Raw genomic sequence first — 14,587 nt, forward strand, 5'->3', positions numbered from 1 at the left:
ATCATGCAGCTGCCAACACTGCAGAGAGCAGGGCAGGAGGGACACAGTTCCTGAGGTGACCCTTGGTCACAGAGCCCAGAGCACGGCAGAGGCCAACCATGAGACTCCTGGGAAGGTGTTGGTCTTCATGTTTTCTTCATCTGCATAAAGGAACACAGAAAAGAAAGATCAAATCTACACAAGCAAATCCAAGAGCTCCAGTTTAGACTGAAATCCCTTTTGCCTGGACCTGACCAGGTCACAGAAAGACTTGCTACTGCACACCTGTTTGATGAGTCTGACATGGTATAATGCAAGGACCCCGTCCCTCTCCTCCTGCTGCTCCACCTCCACTTTCCCAGAGGTGGGAAATCAGATGTGAATTCAGTAGGTTTTGTCTAGGGAACTCTAGAAAGAAAGTTCCAAGGCATAAACAGCTACTGCCTTTGGCAAAGTCACTTAATCTACCTTGTAAATCGAGCAGCTCTTGTATGGGTGTTGTAAATTCTTCCATCATTTGGAAGATGGAAGACAAGCACCCACACAGGGAACTCATAGGGTTTACAAAATGCTTTAGTCCCTACGGTTGAGAGACTGGGAATCTCAGTATGAAATGGTCACTGGAGTGGAGAAAAAATACTTCTGCCTGCAAGCAGCAGAAAGTCTAGAAAAGAGAACAAAACCCAACAATGAGAGAACTAATCCTCAATTCATTTTGTTCCCGTTAAACAACTAGAAATCCATTTTGCTGCACAAAGGTCAACCCAATACATTGCATCCAGCTATTTATTATTGTGGCATCTCCAGTCCACAGAAACACCAACATTTCCATCTGTTCCAGCAGCACCAGCCTTAGGATACCCAAGAGGGTATCCTAAAAAAGCTCACAGCACAGTAACAGACTGCTCAACTTTCTGCCAGCCAAGTTTGACTGATGAATCTGTTCATACTGTCAAGGGGGCAGAGCATGAATGACGCTGCCGTGAGTCCAGCAGTGGGATGTACAGCTTCATAAAGTTGGGCCCTGCTGGAAAAACTTTTTATCTGATCTGGGTCATCTTGTCTCATTTCTGCTGGTTGCCTGGAGTAAATAAAGGAAGTATAAAGGTCTTCCACTGACTTGACTAAGACAGCAGGCACTGAGGACTCTCCAAGAGAATGAGATGCCTGCAAATGTATGTTAAAAAAAAAATGGAGAGGGTGCAATTAGTGCACATTCAGCTCATTAGCTGCCCTGATCTTAATTATCTCTCAAAATTTACAAAGAAGTGGAAAGTCAGCAAATGGATAATTAAAAAAACAGAACAAGACTACAGAACAATAATCCCCCAGTCCCTCTAGCCAAAGGGCAGCTTTTCCTCCACAGCAAGCTGGAAGGAGCCATGGATTATTACAAGACACGAGGCACCCTATCTGAGCAAAGAATTAACAGCTGTCTCATCTCTCAGCAGCCCCACGCAGAATCAGTGATGGCAATGACAGAGGGAGTTTCTGCAAGGAGGCAGGAGCTGAGTCAGAGGAAGCCTCTCTGCATTTTTGCTTAAGAATTCAAATTAAATTTCCATTTCAGGGATGTTCACTCATGTCTCAGCCAGAGACGAGAGCTGATGTTTGTATTTTTTAACTCAGTATGGAGGAGAAAACTAGTGAAATGACAGACAAGCAGCAATTCAACCACAGCTGCTCAAAAACTGGGTACTTGCTCTCTAGGCTGCTTCAGCTGTCAGGGCACTAGGGGACTGTGAGGCACTCCTGCAGCAGCAAGGATGGCTGGGCAGCAGGAATTCAGTGCTGACAGGATGCCAAGACAGGCATCACTAGAGCCTAATTAGCCAACTACTCAGCTGGATACCAGCAGCCCACTGAACACCTCTGCTTAACATGCAGGAAAAAAATTGAGTGTTAGGACAAGGCTAAAAGATGATTTTTATCTCTTCTTGCCACCCACACCATTCTCACTGAGGGACAGGATGCATTTACATTCCTCTAGCCTTCACCAATATCTGACATTTATGAATCTTGCTTTAGTCAACTAGGTAAGGAACTCTCCAGATTCCTGCATTTGAAACACAAATGCAAGATTTCCAGTCTTCCCCACATTACCTTCTTCCAAACACATACAATAAGATGATGGTTTGTGTCTTTCAGTTCATTTGATAAATTGACAGAGCAAGGACATTAATATCCAAGACACACAGCTTACACAGAGTTTCTCTAGAACAGAAACCTAAGTTGGCTAGAAAAAAAACTAGAGAAAATTACTACTTTACAGTTACTAGCATTAGACTTGCTTTTACTCTTCTTTCAGAGCAGTGTCAGAAACAGCCCCGGGAGCAGGCCCACTCCAGCAGCTGACATTGGCTTGAAAGGTGCTTTGCTCCCTGTAGTAAAATGTCTCATGAAAAATCCCACTATTTAAATAACGCGGAAAAGGGAAGAGAATCACCTGTAGACAAGTGCTCCTGGTGTTTCTAATGGTAGTACCCTAGACTGCACTCAAGACCTGGGGTTTCCTCCCTAAGCTCCTGTTCAGCAGTTGATCAAACTGTTAAAGAGCCAAGGGCTTCTCTTTGCACATGCTCTGAAACCCTGGGTGTAAATCTTTACATTCACCCTTAGTTATTTTGTTAACAAACCTGTGGTTGTACAGAACCTTATCCCCAAAAACAACCAGGACTGCAAATCATTTCCTTTCAGGTCAGCTTATGATGAGCAAGACCCTTTAACTGCAAATATTCACCACTAGCACTTGTGGTCCTTCCCTGCATTTACAGACTAGTACCCTGAATTATTACACATCCTTTGCCAGACCCCAGAGATCTAAGAGGAAAACACACACTTCCTGGCTCCCAGGGGTGCAAAACCATGGAAGTGCCAGGTCAAACTGATCACAAAAATCTGGCACTGCTCTGAGTTCTCAGAGTCCATTCTCAAACTGAAAAATTATGGTGCACACATGGGAGGTTACAGAGAGCACAGACTCTGAAGTCTGCAAAGGGATCACAGAACAGGCAGCTAGAAAGGTATTTATGGTCTATATAAATAATAGTTTTCATATTATATTTCTGCTTGCTTTTTATAAAAGCAGAAAACAAACTCACAGAAAACTTCCACTGGACTAAAACAAGACACATCTGCTGAGCCCTGGAGCTGACTTCATGGAATGACAGCTGTGCCAAACTCACCGGTCACAGCTCAGCCCCATTCAGCTTCAAGGTTGCTGTTCCACTGTCTGCACCTCGAGATTCCTGCTGCAAGCGAAGGTCTGGTTCCACCACTTCAGCATTCCCCTGCTTTCCACTGGGCTGAACATACAAGGCTGAAGGATTCAGTTCCTCAAATTCCTAGAACAAATAAAAACCATGCCAGAACAGTAAAAAACCTCTACATTGTAACTACCCCAGAGAATAAAAGGATGCAGCAAATGTCTAACAGGTCAGCAAATGGATGAAGGTGCACATCACCCAAGAGTTAGCTCCAAATTCTTGCACAAGTGGCCGTATTAAGAAAATCAACTCCTCTTCTGCCAGCAGCAAAATTTCTCAGCAGTGCCCCTCTCCCCCAGAATTGGGCCTACACATACAAAAATACCATCACAGGATCTAATCCTGCCAGAACATGCATTCTGCATCTGCTGAATTAAACAAATAGAAGAACTTCAGGCTGTAAAACTCAGCTTTCTGCTGAAATATAAAATCATGGCAGTACCTTTCCAAGGGTTTGCATAACCCACACTGGACTGAACTGAGACATGCAAACAATGCCACAGGTAAGCCTAGAGCACAAATGATCTGGCTTACAATTAGTGTGACAATAGGCAATTACCATGGTTATGCCATCCAGCACTGGCAAAATATGAAAGTTGGTAAACCAAAACCATTTGCATAGCCACTTTTAATCCATTGCTAAAAGACAGGCTGAAAACAGTTTGTTCTACTAAACAGAACATCTCTGCTGTACCATCAGATTCCACCTTAACCAAAATGCAAGCTCTCTACATAGAGTTAGACATTCTGGGATGCAGTCACAAAATGAAAAGCTACAGGAAAGCAGGGAATACCAGTTTTGCTCTTCACAAAACCACTTGCTTCAAGGTAAGAATCCTTCCATTTACAGGCACCCAAGCAGGGATCCTTCCCTTCCCCTTCCTCCCTCCTGACCTGGGAAGGGATGTTCTCTCCACAGATATCAGCATATCCCATATCCCTCAAGACAGAGTGGAAGTAGACATCCTCCTTGGTGGATGTGTCACACAGGAAGAGGTACAGAACACCATCCACGTATTCATCCACGACGCCCACAAGTTCCTTGAAGCGACAGAGATGCTTGAACAGGAGAACTGCTGCACTGGACCACGTACCCTGAAGAGGAAACAATGTAAAGTTACCATAAACAGACCAATATCCACCACCTGAGACTTTTCCTTGTGGTGGGCACTTGTCAAAAGCCAACTGAGCTAGGCCAGGCTAGTGACAAATACAGGAAAGTCAGGCAGACAAGCTTCCCAGCATGAAACTAAACCGAACTACCCCAAAGCCTGTAATTCTCATTACACTGGGAATGCCCTTTCACCATAAATACCCACTTCCAAACATAGTTCTATGGCATTCACCAGTGATTTTATCCCAACTGCCTAAAATACAGCTGTTTGTTGGGGTTTCTTTTTTAATTCCTGGAGTCACAAGACTTCACAAACATGAAAAGTATCAAAAGTTATTAAGATGCTGCTAAAGCCTTACCACAAGGAAAAGTGTGATTAACCCTCAAAACCCAGGGGAAATACCTTTTTAAAAGCAACATCTTTAAAGACTCACAGGCAACAACTCTGCTCACCTGCTTTCCTTCAGAGATTGTACTTCTCAGGCTTCTTGACCAAGAAGTTTCCCACCACAGAGAAACCTTCTTATGACCTCTACAACTCTGCTGTGCTAACTGCATCAAGCCAACTCACTTAAAACTCTGTTACAGAGTTAAGTTTTTAAAACAGAGGGTTGGAGCTACCAAGGCTTCAAAAGCACCTTGGGGGACCTACTGGCAGGGAAAGGAACAAGTCTGCTGAGCTGCTTAACAAGAGCCATCTATTTCTGCAAGAATATAAGCAAGAATGCTCTGATGGCAAGGAAAGCACTGAAAGGGTGATTGCTTGTAGAGCAGACACTCACCCAGCACACTCTGCTGAATGTAACAGCATTAATTCTGCTGTAAATATCAACAGGACCTGACTTCATCCAAATGTTTGCCCTTGGCAGGAGAAATAGACAGCCTCTACTTGATAACTCCTCCACATATGTCAATAAACAAAACTGCATGTAGACACCTACTTCCACAGGTTTTACCCATGCCAAGGAACAGGGGATGGCCTGAGCAGGGAGCTTCAAGTAGTGCCACCTAAAATACAAAGCAAAACCATTACAGCAGAAGCACGGATAAATCAGGAGAAGAGCAGAACATCCTCCTCTTCTGGGTTTTACTGCCAGTTTAGGAATGCAGAAGCATACACTGGATTGTGTACTCATGACTAAAACCCAGCAGCAACTTCAGAAAATACTCCATATCCAGAGAATAGCCACAGCAAAGCCAGCAGTAACAACTGGTCTCTTATGCATTCCCTGGCCCAAGCATCTTCCCATCAAAACCCCTTGGGGAGACAAAGTTACAGAGAGCCATGACTTTTGAACCAAAGAATGCCAATAGCCAGGCAAGAGGAGAGGCAAACGAGTGGGAAGACATAAATATGGAAAATGTGCTGAACTGCAGAAAAAAGTACCTCTGACATTGCAAACAAGTGCTGCTTGGGGAATGTGCCTTCAGGAGAATGTGTATATCCATTCATGCAACCCAGGAAGGAGCATTAGGGAGCTTGCCCCAAGGTGACAGACAGCAGCAAGAGGACAGACTGACGAGTGAAGGCAGACACAGGATTTAGCAGTGTACCCCAGGGGCCAGTGCTGGGTCCAGTATTGCTCAATGTCTTCATTATCAATCTGGGGGATGGGGGAGAGTCTACCCTCAGTCTGCTGATGACACAAAACTGGCAGGAGAGGCTGATGCCCTAGAGGGTCAGGTTGCCATTTAGATGGATCTTGACAGGATAGAGAAATGTACAGACAGGAACCTCACAAAGTTCACTAAAGTCCTGCACTTGGGGAAGAACAACACCATGCATCAGCACAGTGTGGACCAACTGGAAAACGTAATTTTTACTAGGAGAGTGACCAAGCACTGGAATGGGTTGCCCAGAGAAGTCATTGAATCTTCATGCTTGGAAACATTAAAAAACCATCTCAGCAGGGTACTAGGCAGCCTGTTCTAGACAGCCCCACTTCAGCAGGGAGCTTGGACAGGATGACCTCCAGTAGCCTAATCCAGCCTCAGCTGTTCTGTGGTTCTGCTGCCCATGTGTAATTCACTTACTTGAGGAATCTCAGCCAAGACTTCTGGACAATTTGGAGGTGTCCATAGTCTGCATAGAACACCTCTACCTCCTGGTCATTGATCACACGGTGGATGATGACACGGTACCACCACTTGGAGACCATGACACAGCAGAGCTGCCCAGGCCGCACTGCAGACTCAGGCATGATGTATTTATCAGAAGCAACTTTATGTGAGTAAACGTGTCTGTAAAAGATCACAGTGAGAAACCAGCCTTAGGAGGATGCAGGAGATGAACAAGGAGAAATATATGGGGCATCAAAAGAATCCTGACTTTTTAAAGTCCCCATGACATGAATTTTCAGGAGTTGTTTTAATAGACCCTTTATATCTCTGTTCTGCCACACTTAAAACTGAAATGGGAATCAAATTGCAACCCCAAACTTTCAACATTTGAACGATACTCTTGGGGTCCAACAAAAAGTTAATTAATAGGGATTAATCAGAGTCTAAACACAGTCATCCTAATAATTACTTTTTTACCATTACCTTGACATATCAGCATTTCTCATGAACCAGGTTTTGCAGTACTGGCCCAGGTGCAGTGTTGGAGGTGGGTGTAAAAGCCTTAACTGAGCACATTAGCAACAGCTGCACAGACAAGACACAGGAACCCTCCAAGCACCTTTCCATAACCCTTCCAGGCTTACAAAGTTCAGACTGCTAGGACACAGACAAACCACAGGAACTGCTGGTGACCACACTTTCTGCTTGTTAGTTAAAAGGAATGGACACTTTGAGTAGTGTTGCAGGACAGCACCAGCATCTCTGTACCAAGTCATGAAGCCAGCAGTGACCATCAGCAAGAGCTGGGTGCCCTGTTCCCTCAGCACAAACACCCACTGCGCTGCCACAGCATGCTCCCACCTCATCTCAAACATCAGATCCTGCAGTTTATAGGATGCTTCCGTGCTGCAGATGTGGATGTAGAACTGGCTAGGAGAGACGACGAATTCCACTATCACTCCCACCAAGCACCTTCTCTTCAGAGGTGGCAAACTGCAAAGGCTTCTGTCCTGAACAGCATCTGGAGGGATTTCTGGAGTCGCTGGAAACTGCTCAAAGCCTTGATGCTATAAGGGGATAAGTGGGAGGTGGAACTCAGATGTCTCATCATGCACTGAACACACATAATTGGCCTTTGCATTAATTTAAATACTAGTTCTGCTTTCCTGGGGACTTGTGAATTACTGAGTATCAGAGAATCCCAACAGATTGGGTAAACTTGGATGAAAACTTTCCCTGTGATAGAAAAAATCATTTTCACACTCTCTTTCCTTCTTCCCTCCAGTGTTAAGAGGGGTGCAACAAAAATACCTTGCTCATATTCCTGCAAGGAATAAAGGAAAGGAATTGAAGTCAGGTCACATATTTAGATGAAAATAGTGAATGACTACTGCCTAAAAAGCAAAACAAAATCAAGTCCCAAATGCAACCCACCTCTTTGCTGGATTTTTCTGAAAAGGTATTATTTCTATATTCCATGACCATGAAAAAGACCATGATTGAACCAGCAAAACTATCTGAAAATGATTCTGAAGTGACAGAAGACATGAATGCATCCCACTTTCACACTAGAGCTACTTACCAAAGACAAAACCAGTCAAAATCTACAATTTCTATTCTTCTCTCACTTCAGACAAATTTGTACAAGTGAGCTGTTCACACAGCTTTCTATTTTTCATTATTCTAACTGCTGAAAACATTATTTCACTTGAAGTAGTATGGATGGGAGCCTTCATCCAACATCAGCTACTTTCACTGCCTCAAGAGCTTTCTTTTGTGCCAGCAGACAGCACTTCTTCCAATGATTAAAGTCAAAAACACTTTAATTTTATTCATTGTGAACACAATACAAATTATCACTGCATCATACATCAGGCAAGGTGTGGGCAATTCATATTCCAGCACACTCCCTGTTGCTTATTTCTAAATTCAACTACCAACAGTGGGGTTTTGCAATAGTGGCTCTCTTAATCACTTTGTAAAGGTGCAGACCATAGAATATTCTGAGTTAGAAAGCACCCAGAAGAATCATCAAAGTCCAGCTCCTAGAGCTGCAAGGGACCACTCCAAGAATCCCACCATGTGCCTGAGGGGATTGCCCAAATATTTCTTGAATTCTGGCAGGCTTGGTGCTGTGACCACATCCCTGGTCTCTCCTACAGATGGAGTAAAGCCTAATGCCCTTCAATTTTTTGGAGTTAGAAATTTTGACTAAAACATGTGAATTATACAGTGAGTTAACATTTTTGAGTCTAGGAGCAACTGAGGGAATTCTGGCCAGAGCAGCAGCATCATCTCTAAAAACTCCTTACCATTTCACAAATTTCTTCAGAGTAGTCCCTGTGAATGGTGGCATTTCTAAGGGACAATTTTGCTCTGATAAAGCTCTTCAGATCAGACTGTTAAGGGCACACATGAGCTTTATATGCTAGCTCACATATTGTTAGTGACAAGAGACATTTCTTTGAAAGACGTAGGGGATGTGCACTTGAAAAGAAGCTCACAAAATGCAACAAAGCTATAAAAAGATAAAGCAAGAGTACACAGTGTAAAATCAGGCTTTATAAGAGGTATGACTTGCAGGAGAGGTTGACTCCTTTCCCCAAGCTGGACTGGCAGCTGCCAAGAGTGGTGTGGGTGACACTTCTCCTTCTGTCATGGCAGCAAGAAAAAGCTCCTGAGAGAAGCAGCTCTGTCTTCTTTATCCTTCTTGAAGGTGAGCAGATGGACTCAGCCCTTGTGCCCCAACTGACCCAGAAAACACTTCCAGGATACCTGGCAGCAGGGCAGGGATCAGGTTGCATCTTTCCCCTCAACCTTGCAGCATCCTGATGAACGAATGTCCATTGCACACCCAAACAAACACATTCTAAACTGCTTCCCTCCTCTTTAGAGCTTTTTTAAAACAAAACAGCAAACTTCGTGTTTCATGCCAAACAGGAGTTGTACAAACATCTTCCAAGTCTTGTCTTGCCAGGATCTTTAAATGGGTTCCTTCTGCAATACCTAGGAACAAAAATCTGGGGCTACCTAGACCCATATCCCCTCTTTAATTGCCTTCACACAATCAGACTTGTGGTTCTACCCAGGGAAATTCCCTGTGGACCTTATCACACCAAACGAAAATTTATTTAAAGGATCAGAACAGGCTGCCAAAATCTCTCAAGTGCTACAATCTTATCAAGTGTTACACAAAGTTCAACTCATAGTTCCAGGCTTCCAAGCTCATTAGTACACAAAACACCAAAGTCAGGGAGAACCCTTGGGATTCTTTCCCTACTTCTAAGCTCCAATTGTACAGCTGAGTATAGCCACAAGACAAGTTTGGCAGAGGAAACAACTCTAAGCAGGAGGATTTTCCTGAGAAAAAGAAGGCCTAAAGATGCTCAAAAGAAAAAAAAAATAAAGGAGGGACAAACAAATTCTGCCAAAAAGATTTGGCAGTTCAAAGTCTCTGCAGTGCTATTCTCCAGCCCCTTCTAAAACCACACTGCTAAACAAAACAAAATAATGAAAATTTCCTACCAAATAGCAGACTTGAGACTGCTGGAATCAAGGTCACTGAGGAACATTCCCCAGCTCTGTCCAACTGGTTGACAATGAAGCCCTGTCAACAGCAGCAGGGGAAATTTCACACAACTGGTCTCACAACAAAGTTATCAAAGTCCAGTTACAAGTAACTCTACCAAAAGGTATCACCACTCTTAAAAGTGAGCAAGATGACACTTAACTGGCCTGAAGACCTGAAGACCAGAAGGAGACCAGAAAAAGACTGACTTTGCATGGCACATAAATCTATCCAGGTCACTATGAGTCTGCTTGCCTCCAGAGACATCTAAAACAGGTACAAAAGTGTTACGAAGCAGAAGTGCCTCAACAATGCAATCTCAACAGAAACAACAGTAAAAAGAGTATCACCCCTTGAAATCAACACAAAAAATCTACAGATCATTTGTCCAGCCACTTACCTGTTTGAGGTGATCCCCCAAATCTACTGCTTGTGTTTGCACTGGCTCCGAATCCATCAGAACTGCTGCCCGGTAGCAGCTCTTTGTCTCACAGGTGGGTTCCAAAGGAGACAGCTCAGCTGCAGATGCTGCTGCAAAGACCATAATTTGGCTGTTATTCTTTGTTGGACTGATAGAGTGTTGCATATTAAGCAGAAAGGGAAAACAAAAATATGGAAGTCTGAAAGCATTGGTGCTGTTTTCCTCAATACTTGTAGCATTCACAGCCACCACATTAATGAATATTTACTGTGTCAGTAAGTTAAAACAAAACAAGAATCACTTGCTCTTGCAAGCAAGCTGAAGGGTAAAATCAATTGCTAGAATAATGTTAAAATGTATTTTCTCTGGAAAAGCTGTGAATTTGGCAGGAACTATATGTGATTATCCACCCTATCCCATAGGTTTTATGGGAATGATGAGGGCATCTGCAGTCCTGTGTTTTGTAGAACACTCTAGCCATGCCTTTCAGGCCAGTGTTAAATCTTCAGTCTCGAAAAGTGTATGGCAAAAGCTTTACCAGCCTGCAGAGTAGACATTGAGAAGATCAATCAGTTTTTTCACCTATTACCAGAAATGACTAGAAATTCTAGTCCTGCACGCACATTCAGCAAGCCCATTCTCTGAATGGGCTAATCAGCCCTTCTTTCACCTCACACCACAAAACAGTGACAAAACCCTTCCCATTAAATTCTCTGCTACAAGACAACTGTCTCGTGACAGCTGCTTCTGCAGCACTTAACAACCCTTCTGTGCCAAACCCCAGGGGAATCAGGACTTCTACAGCAACTGGAAATGCAGCAACAGAAACTTGAAAGGCAGCTGCTTGGCCACAGAGCTTGTAAGAGCTATGTGTTCTCAGTTAAACACACCACCTCACCTTGCAGCATCTCTTCTTCCTGAGCCTCACCTTGGGGCACCTTTTCCTCCTGAGCCTCACCTTGGGGCACCTTTTCCTCCTGAGCCTCACCTTGAGGCACCTTTTCTTCCTGAGCCTCACCTTGAGGCACCTTTTCCTCCTGAGCCTCACCTTGAGGCACCTTTTCCTCCTGAGCCTCACCTTGAGGCACCTTTTCTTCCTGAGCCTCACCTTGAGGCACCTTTTCTTCCTGAGCCTCACCTTGAGGCACCTTTTCTTCCTGAGCCTCACCTTGAGGCACCTTTTCTTCCTGAGCCTCACCTTGAGGCTCCTCTTCCTCCTCAGCTTCACCTTGAGGCATCTCTTCTTCCTCAGCCTCACCTTGAGACGCCTCTTGCTGTTCTATCTTGCTTGCCAAGTGCTTCCTCAGGACCAGCAAGGAACCTGCCTTTGTTTGCTCAACGACAATGGAATCAGACATGCTCCTGAGGACTTCAAACATGGACAAAAATCCGTACTGCCTGTACTGGAACGCCCGGCCAAAGCGTCTGAGGAAGGCCTTGTCCAAGTCTGCCAGCAGAAGCGGTGAGGAGCTCAGCAGGTCCTGCAGCTCAGCCTTCACCATTGCTGGCAGGACAGGAGTCCCAGAACTCTGTGGATTCCTAGAGTTCTTAGTGGGAAAAGTAGCATTTGCCTTTGTAGCAGTTTTCTTTGATGTCTTACGTGCTTTTACTTTCTGGTTGGCAACCAGCTTGGCAATCCCTTTGGTGGAGTCATCTGCAATGGCTGCAATGGAAAAAAATAAACAGACAACCAGAACAATGAACCACTAAAAGCTGTACACTGGCAAAGCTCCTCTTCATTCCTTTCTTTCCTCTTCTCCACATCCCTTCCAGAAGCACTTGTCTCCTTCAAAAGCAATCACACTAAACCATGGCTGATTTCCAGCAACTTTGCCCTTTGCAAACTGGACTGAACTATTTTTGAAAGCCAGCAACCAGTTTGCACCCTCATCCCTAGAAACTGAGACCAGGCAGGAAGGCAGGTCAGATTCTTGGATGCAGGATCACAAACAAAAACCAAGCTGCTGAGAGTTTTGCTGGGAAAGCAGAATCACAGTAAAGTGTCACTACAGAGCATCCCCTGCCCAGCAAAGGTCTCCCTTGGAGAACAGCCCAGGTCTTTTCCAAACTTCTAAACAACTTTTTCTTGTGTTATTGTAGCACTCAAAAAGCCCCCAGCCATTTCACCCTTCCCAATCAACTCTTTGCAACTGCCATTTGTTGTCACAACTCTCCCCCAAAGAAAAAGAAAATAAAAAAGGTTCTTTGATACAGGCTAAGCTTCCTATGGGGTCAGGTACAGAAACCTTCACTGCTTCTCTCAAGAGGCCCCATCCCTGGTTTTGGCTCCTGCTGTAGTCTGCATTTACAGGAAAACTGATACTTACCAGTTCTAGCATACACATAAGGAAATGCTATGTCAGTTTGTAAACCAAGTGCAGAGTGAAAAAATGTACAAAAATAACTAGAAACATGGGTGACTTTTTTAGGAGGGAAGAGCACAAAAGTGTTAAAAGACAGATCAAAATACAAGAAGAAATATCAAAGACAAAATATTAACCAGAGTTGCATGAGAAATAGATTAACAGATATGTGACATACAGTTCTGCACACGCCAACATCGCTTCACTCCACTATGAGGTTCCAAACAACTCCACACCCATCTGGAAACAAAACCTCACCTTTGAGTATTAAAGCACCATTCTTAAAAGAACAGATTTGGACGACTTCAGGCATTTGCGTCACCAGCTCCAAGGTGGACTGGAAGCCCAGGTCACGCAGAGGGAGAGGTCTGCAGACCATGGCCATGTACTGCTCCTCCAGCTGCTCTGGCGTCAAGCCCGCTTTGGCAGCCATCAGCATGGCCCTCACCTCCTTCTTCAGCACCTCCATAAGCTGCGCCTGCTTCGACGCCTCTGTACTGAAGGGGAACACAAGCAAGCAGATGACCATTTGTACCACAGCTGCTCATAATCGTGCACAACTTTAGCTTTCTCCCCACTCAGCACCTGAAAGCTGGCAGCAGGCTGAAGAACAACCCCTGCATTCACCTGCCAGCACCCCTGGAGTTTAATGCACCCTTAAACCTCTGCCAGTGCAGGCACCCTGCGCGTCCATACTGCTGCCCGAGGACACCCAACCCACGGCCGGCGTCAGTGCTCCTCGCAGAAACCCCTGCGGCCCCCAGCCCCTCAGCCTCGCAGGGTGCCTGTCCCGCACTGACATCCCCGTTCCCTCAGCCCCGCGCCGGGACGCGCCCCGCCGCCACACGCACAGCGCCATCGCCGCGGCCTCCCCGCGCGCCTGCGCGGCGCCTTTCCCGCCTTTGCGGGGCGCGAGGGCGGGGCGGGGCCGCTCTTCCCCCGCTTCGCCCCGGCCAGGGCCGCCATTGCTGCGCCTCTGAGGGGAGCGGTCGGCACCGCCCTCAGCGCTCAGGGGGGACGGGCTGTCCGCTGCCTCGGGGCCGGGCAGGAGCGGCCGGGACGTGCTGCCCCTGCCTTCTTCAAAAAAAGAAACAAAAAACCAAAAAAAAACCCGAAAACAAAACAAAACCAAAAAAACACCCCACAAAAAACCAAAAAAACCAACAACAACAACAAAAACAAAACCCAAACCAAAAACGATTGGAGAGGATCTCTGAGATGAGCGAGTCCAACCTGTGAAAAATGCATGTTTTATGATTGGCTTTTCGCAAATATTAAATTGAATACTATATGTATTATGTTATATTGATTAGGAGTGCTGTATTAACATTTTAATAGTATGGTAAATGTAGTTTTGTAGTTAAAATAGAGCCTGTGTATGTGGGGGTTTTTTTATTAGCTCAAGCAAGAGATGAGATAATGAAGAAACTCTTCACACAGAGATGACAATGATGGGGGCCCATAAAGAATTACTGCCTCCTTATCGGAAAAGACAAACATTCTTCCACCTTCTCTCTGTCTTTATGGAACCACCAGGATTAAGGGGAAGAAGTTGACAAAAACCAGAAAAGTTCTTAATTTGCAAGGAATTTATGCATCATGTATGCGATGTATGAATATGCAACAGGCTACTGCTTTTAAAGATTATTCCTTTGTTCACAAGGCATGCTTATCGGGCTTAAGTGCCCGAGAGCATCCGGACGTCCGTAATTCTTTGCTTTTTATTGTCTTGTAATTGTCCTAACTCTAAATTTTCATTACTCTAATTGTATTACTATTTTTATAACCATTTTATTATTATTAAACTTTTAAAAT

General features: G+C 44.7%; 1 protein-coding gene across 3 annotated transcripts in view; it reads right to left on the reverse strand.

Moving 5' to 3' along the window:
* The window catches only part of TDRD5 (tudor domain containing 5), a 20,624-nt gene continuing 6,037 nt past the window's right edge, over positions 1–14,587 (reverse strand). The window contains exons 1-10 of one of the 3 annotated variants that reach the window (XM_068199406.1): positions 13,358–13,410; positions 13,031–13,269; positions 11,308–12,072; positions 10,389–10,516; positions 7,282–7,487; positions 6,394–6,600; positions 5,301–5,367; positions 4,140–4,340; positions 3,166–3,323; positions 1–142 (exon numbers count right to left, since the gene is read on the reverse strand). In XM_068199406.1, the coding sequence (XP_068055507.1) occupies positions 3,168–3,323; positions 4,140–4,340; positions 5,301–5,367; positions 6,394–6,600; positions 7,282–7,487; positions 10,389–10,516; positions 11,308–12,072; positions 13,031–13,269; positions 13,358–13,395 (2,007 nt within the window). In that variant the 5' untranslated portion in view covers positions 13,396–13,410 and the 3' untranslated portion in view covers positions 1–142; positions 3,166–3,167. Of the gene's footprint in view, positions 143–3,165; positions 3,324–4,139; positions 4,341–5,300; positions 5,368–6,393; positions 6,601–7,281; positions 7,488–10,388; positions 10,520–11,307; positions 12,073–13,030; positions 13,270–13,357; positions 13,411–14,587 lie in introns of those variants that run through there. The other 2 variants (XM_068199405.1, XM_068199407.1) reach the window with 2 other exon arrangements.

This window comes from Anomalospiza imberbis, chromosome 9 (assembly GCF_031753505.1).
Source record: "Anomalospiza imberbis isolate Cuckoo-Finch-1a 21T00152 chromosome 9, ASM3175350v1, whole genome shotgun sequence".
Lineage (NCBI taxonomy): Eukaryota > Metazoa > Chordata > Aves > Passeriformes > Viduidae > Anomalospiza > Anomalospiza imberbis.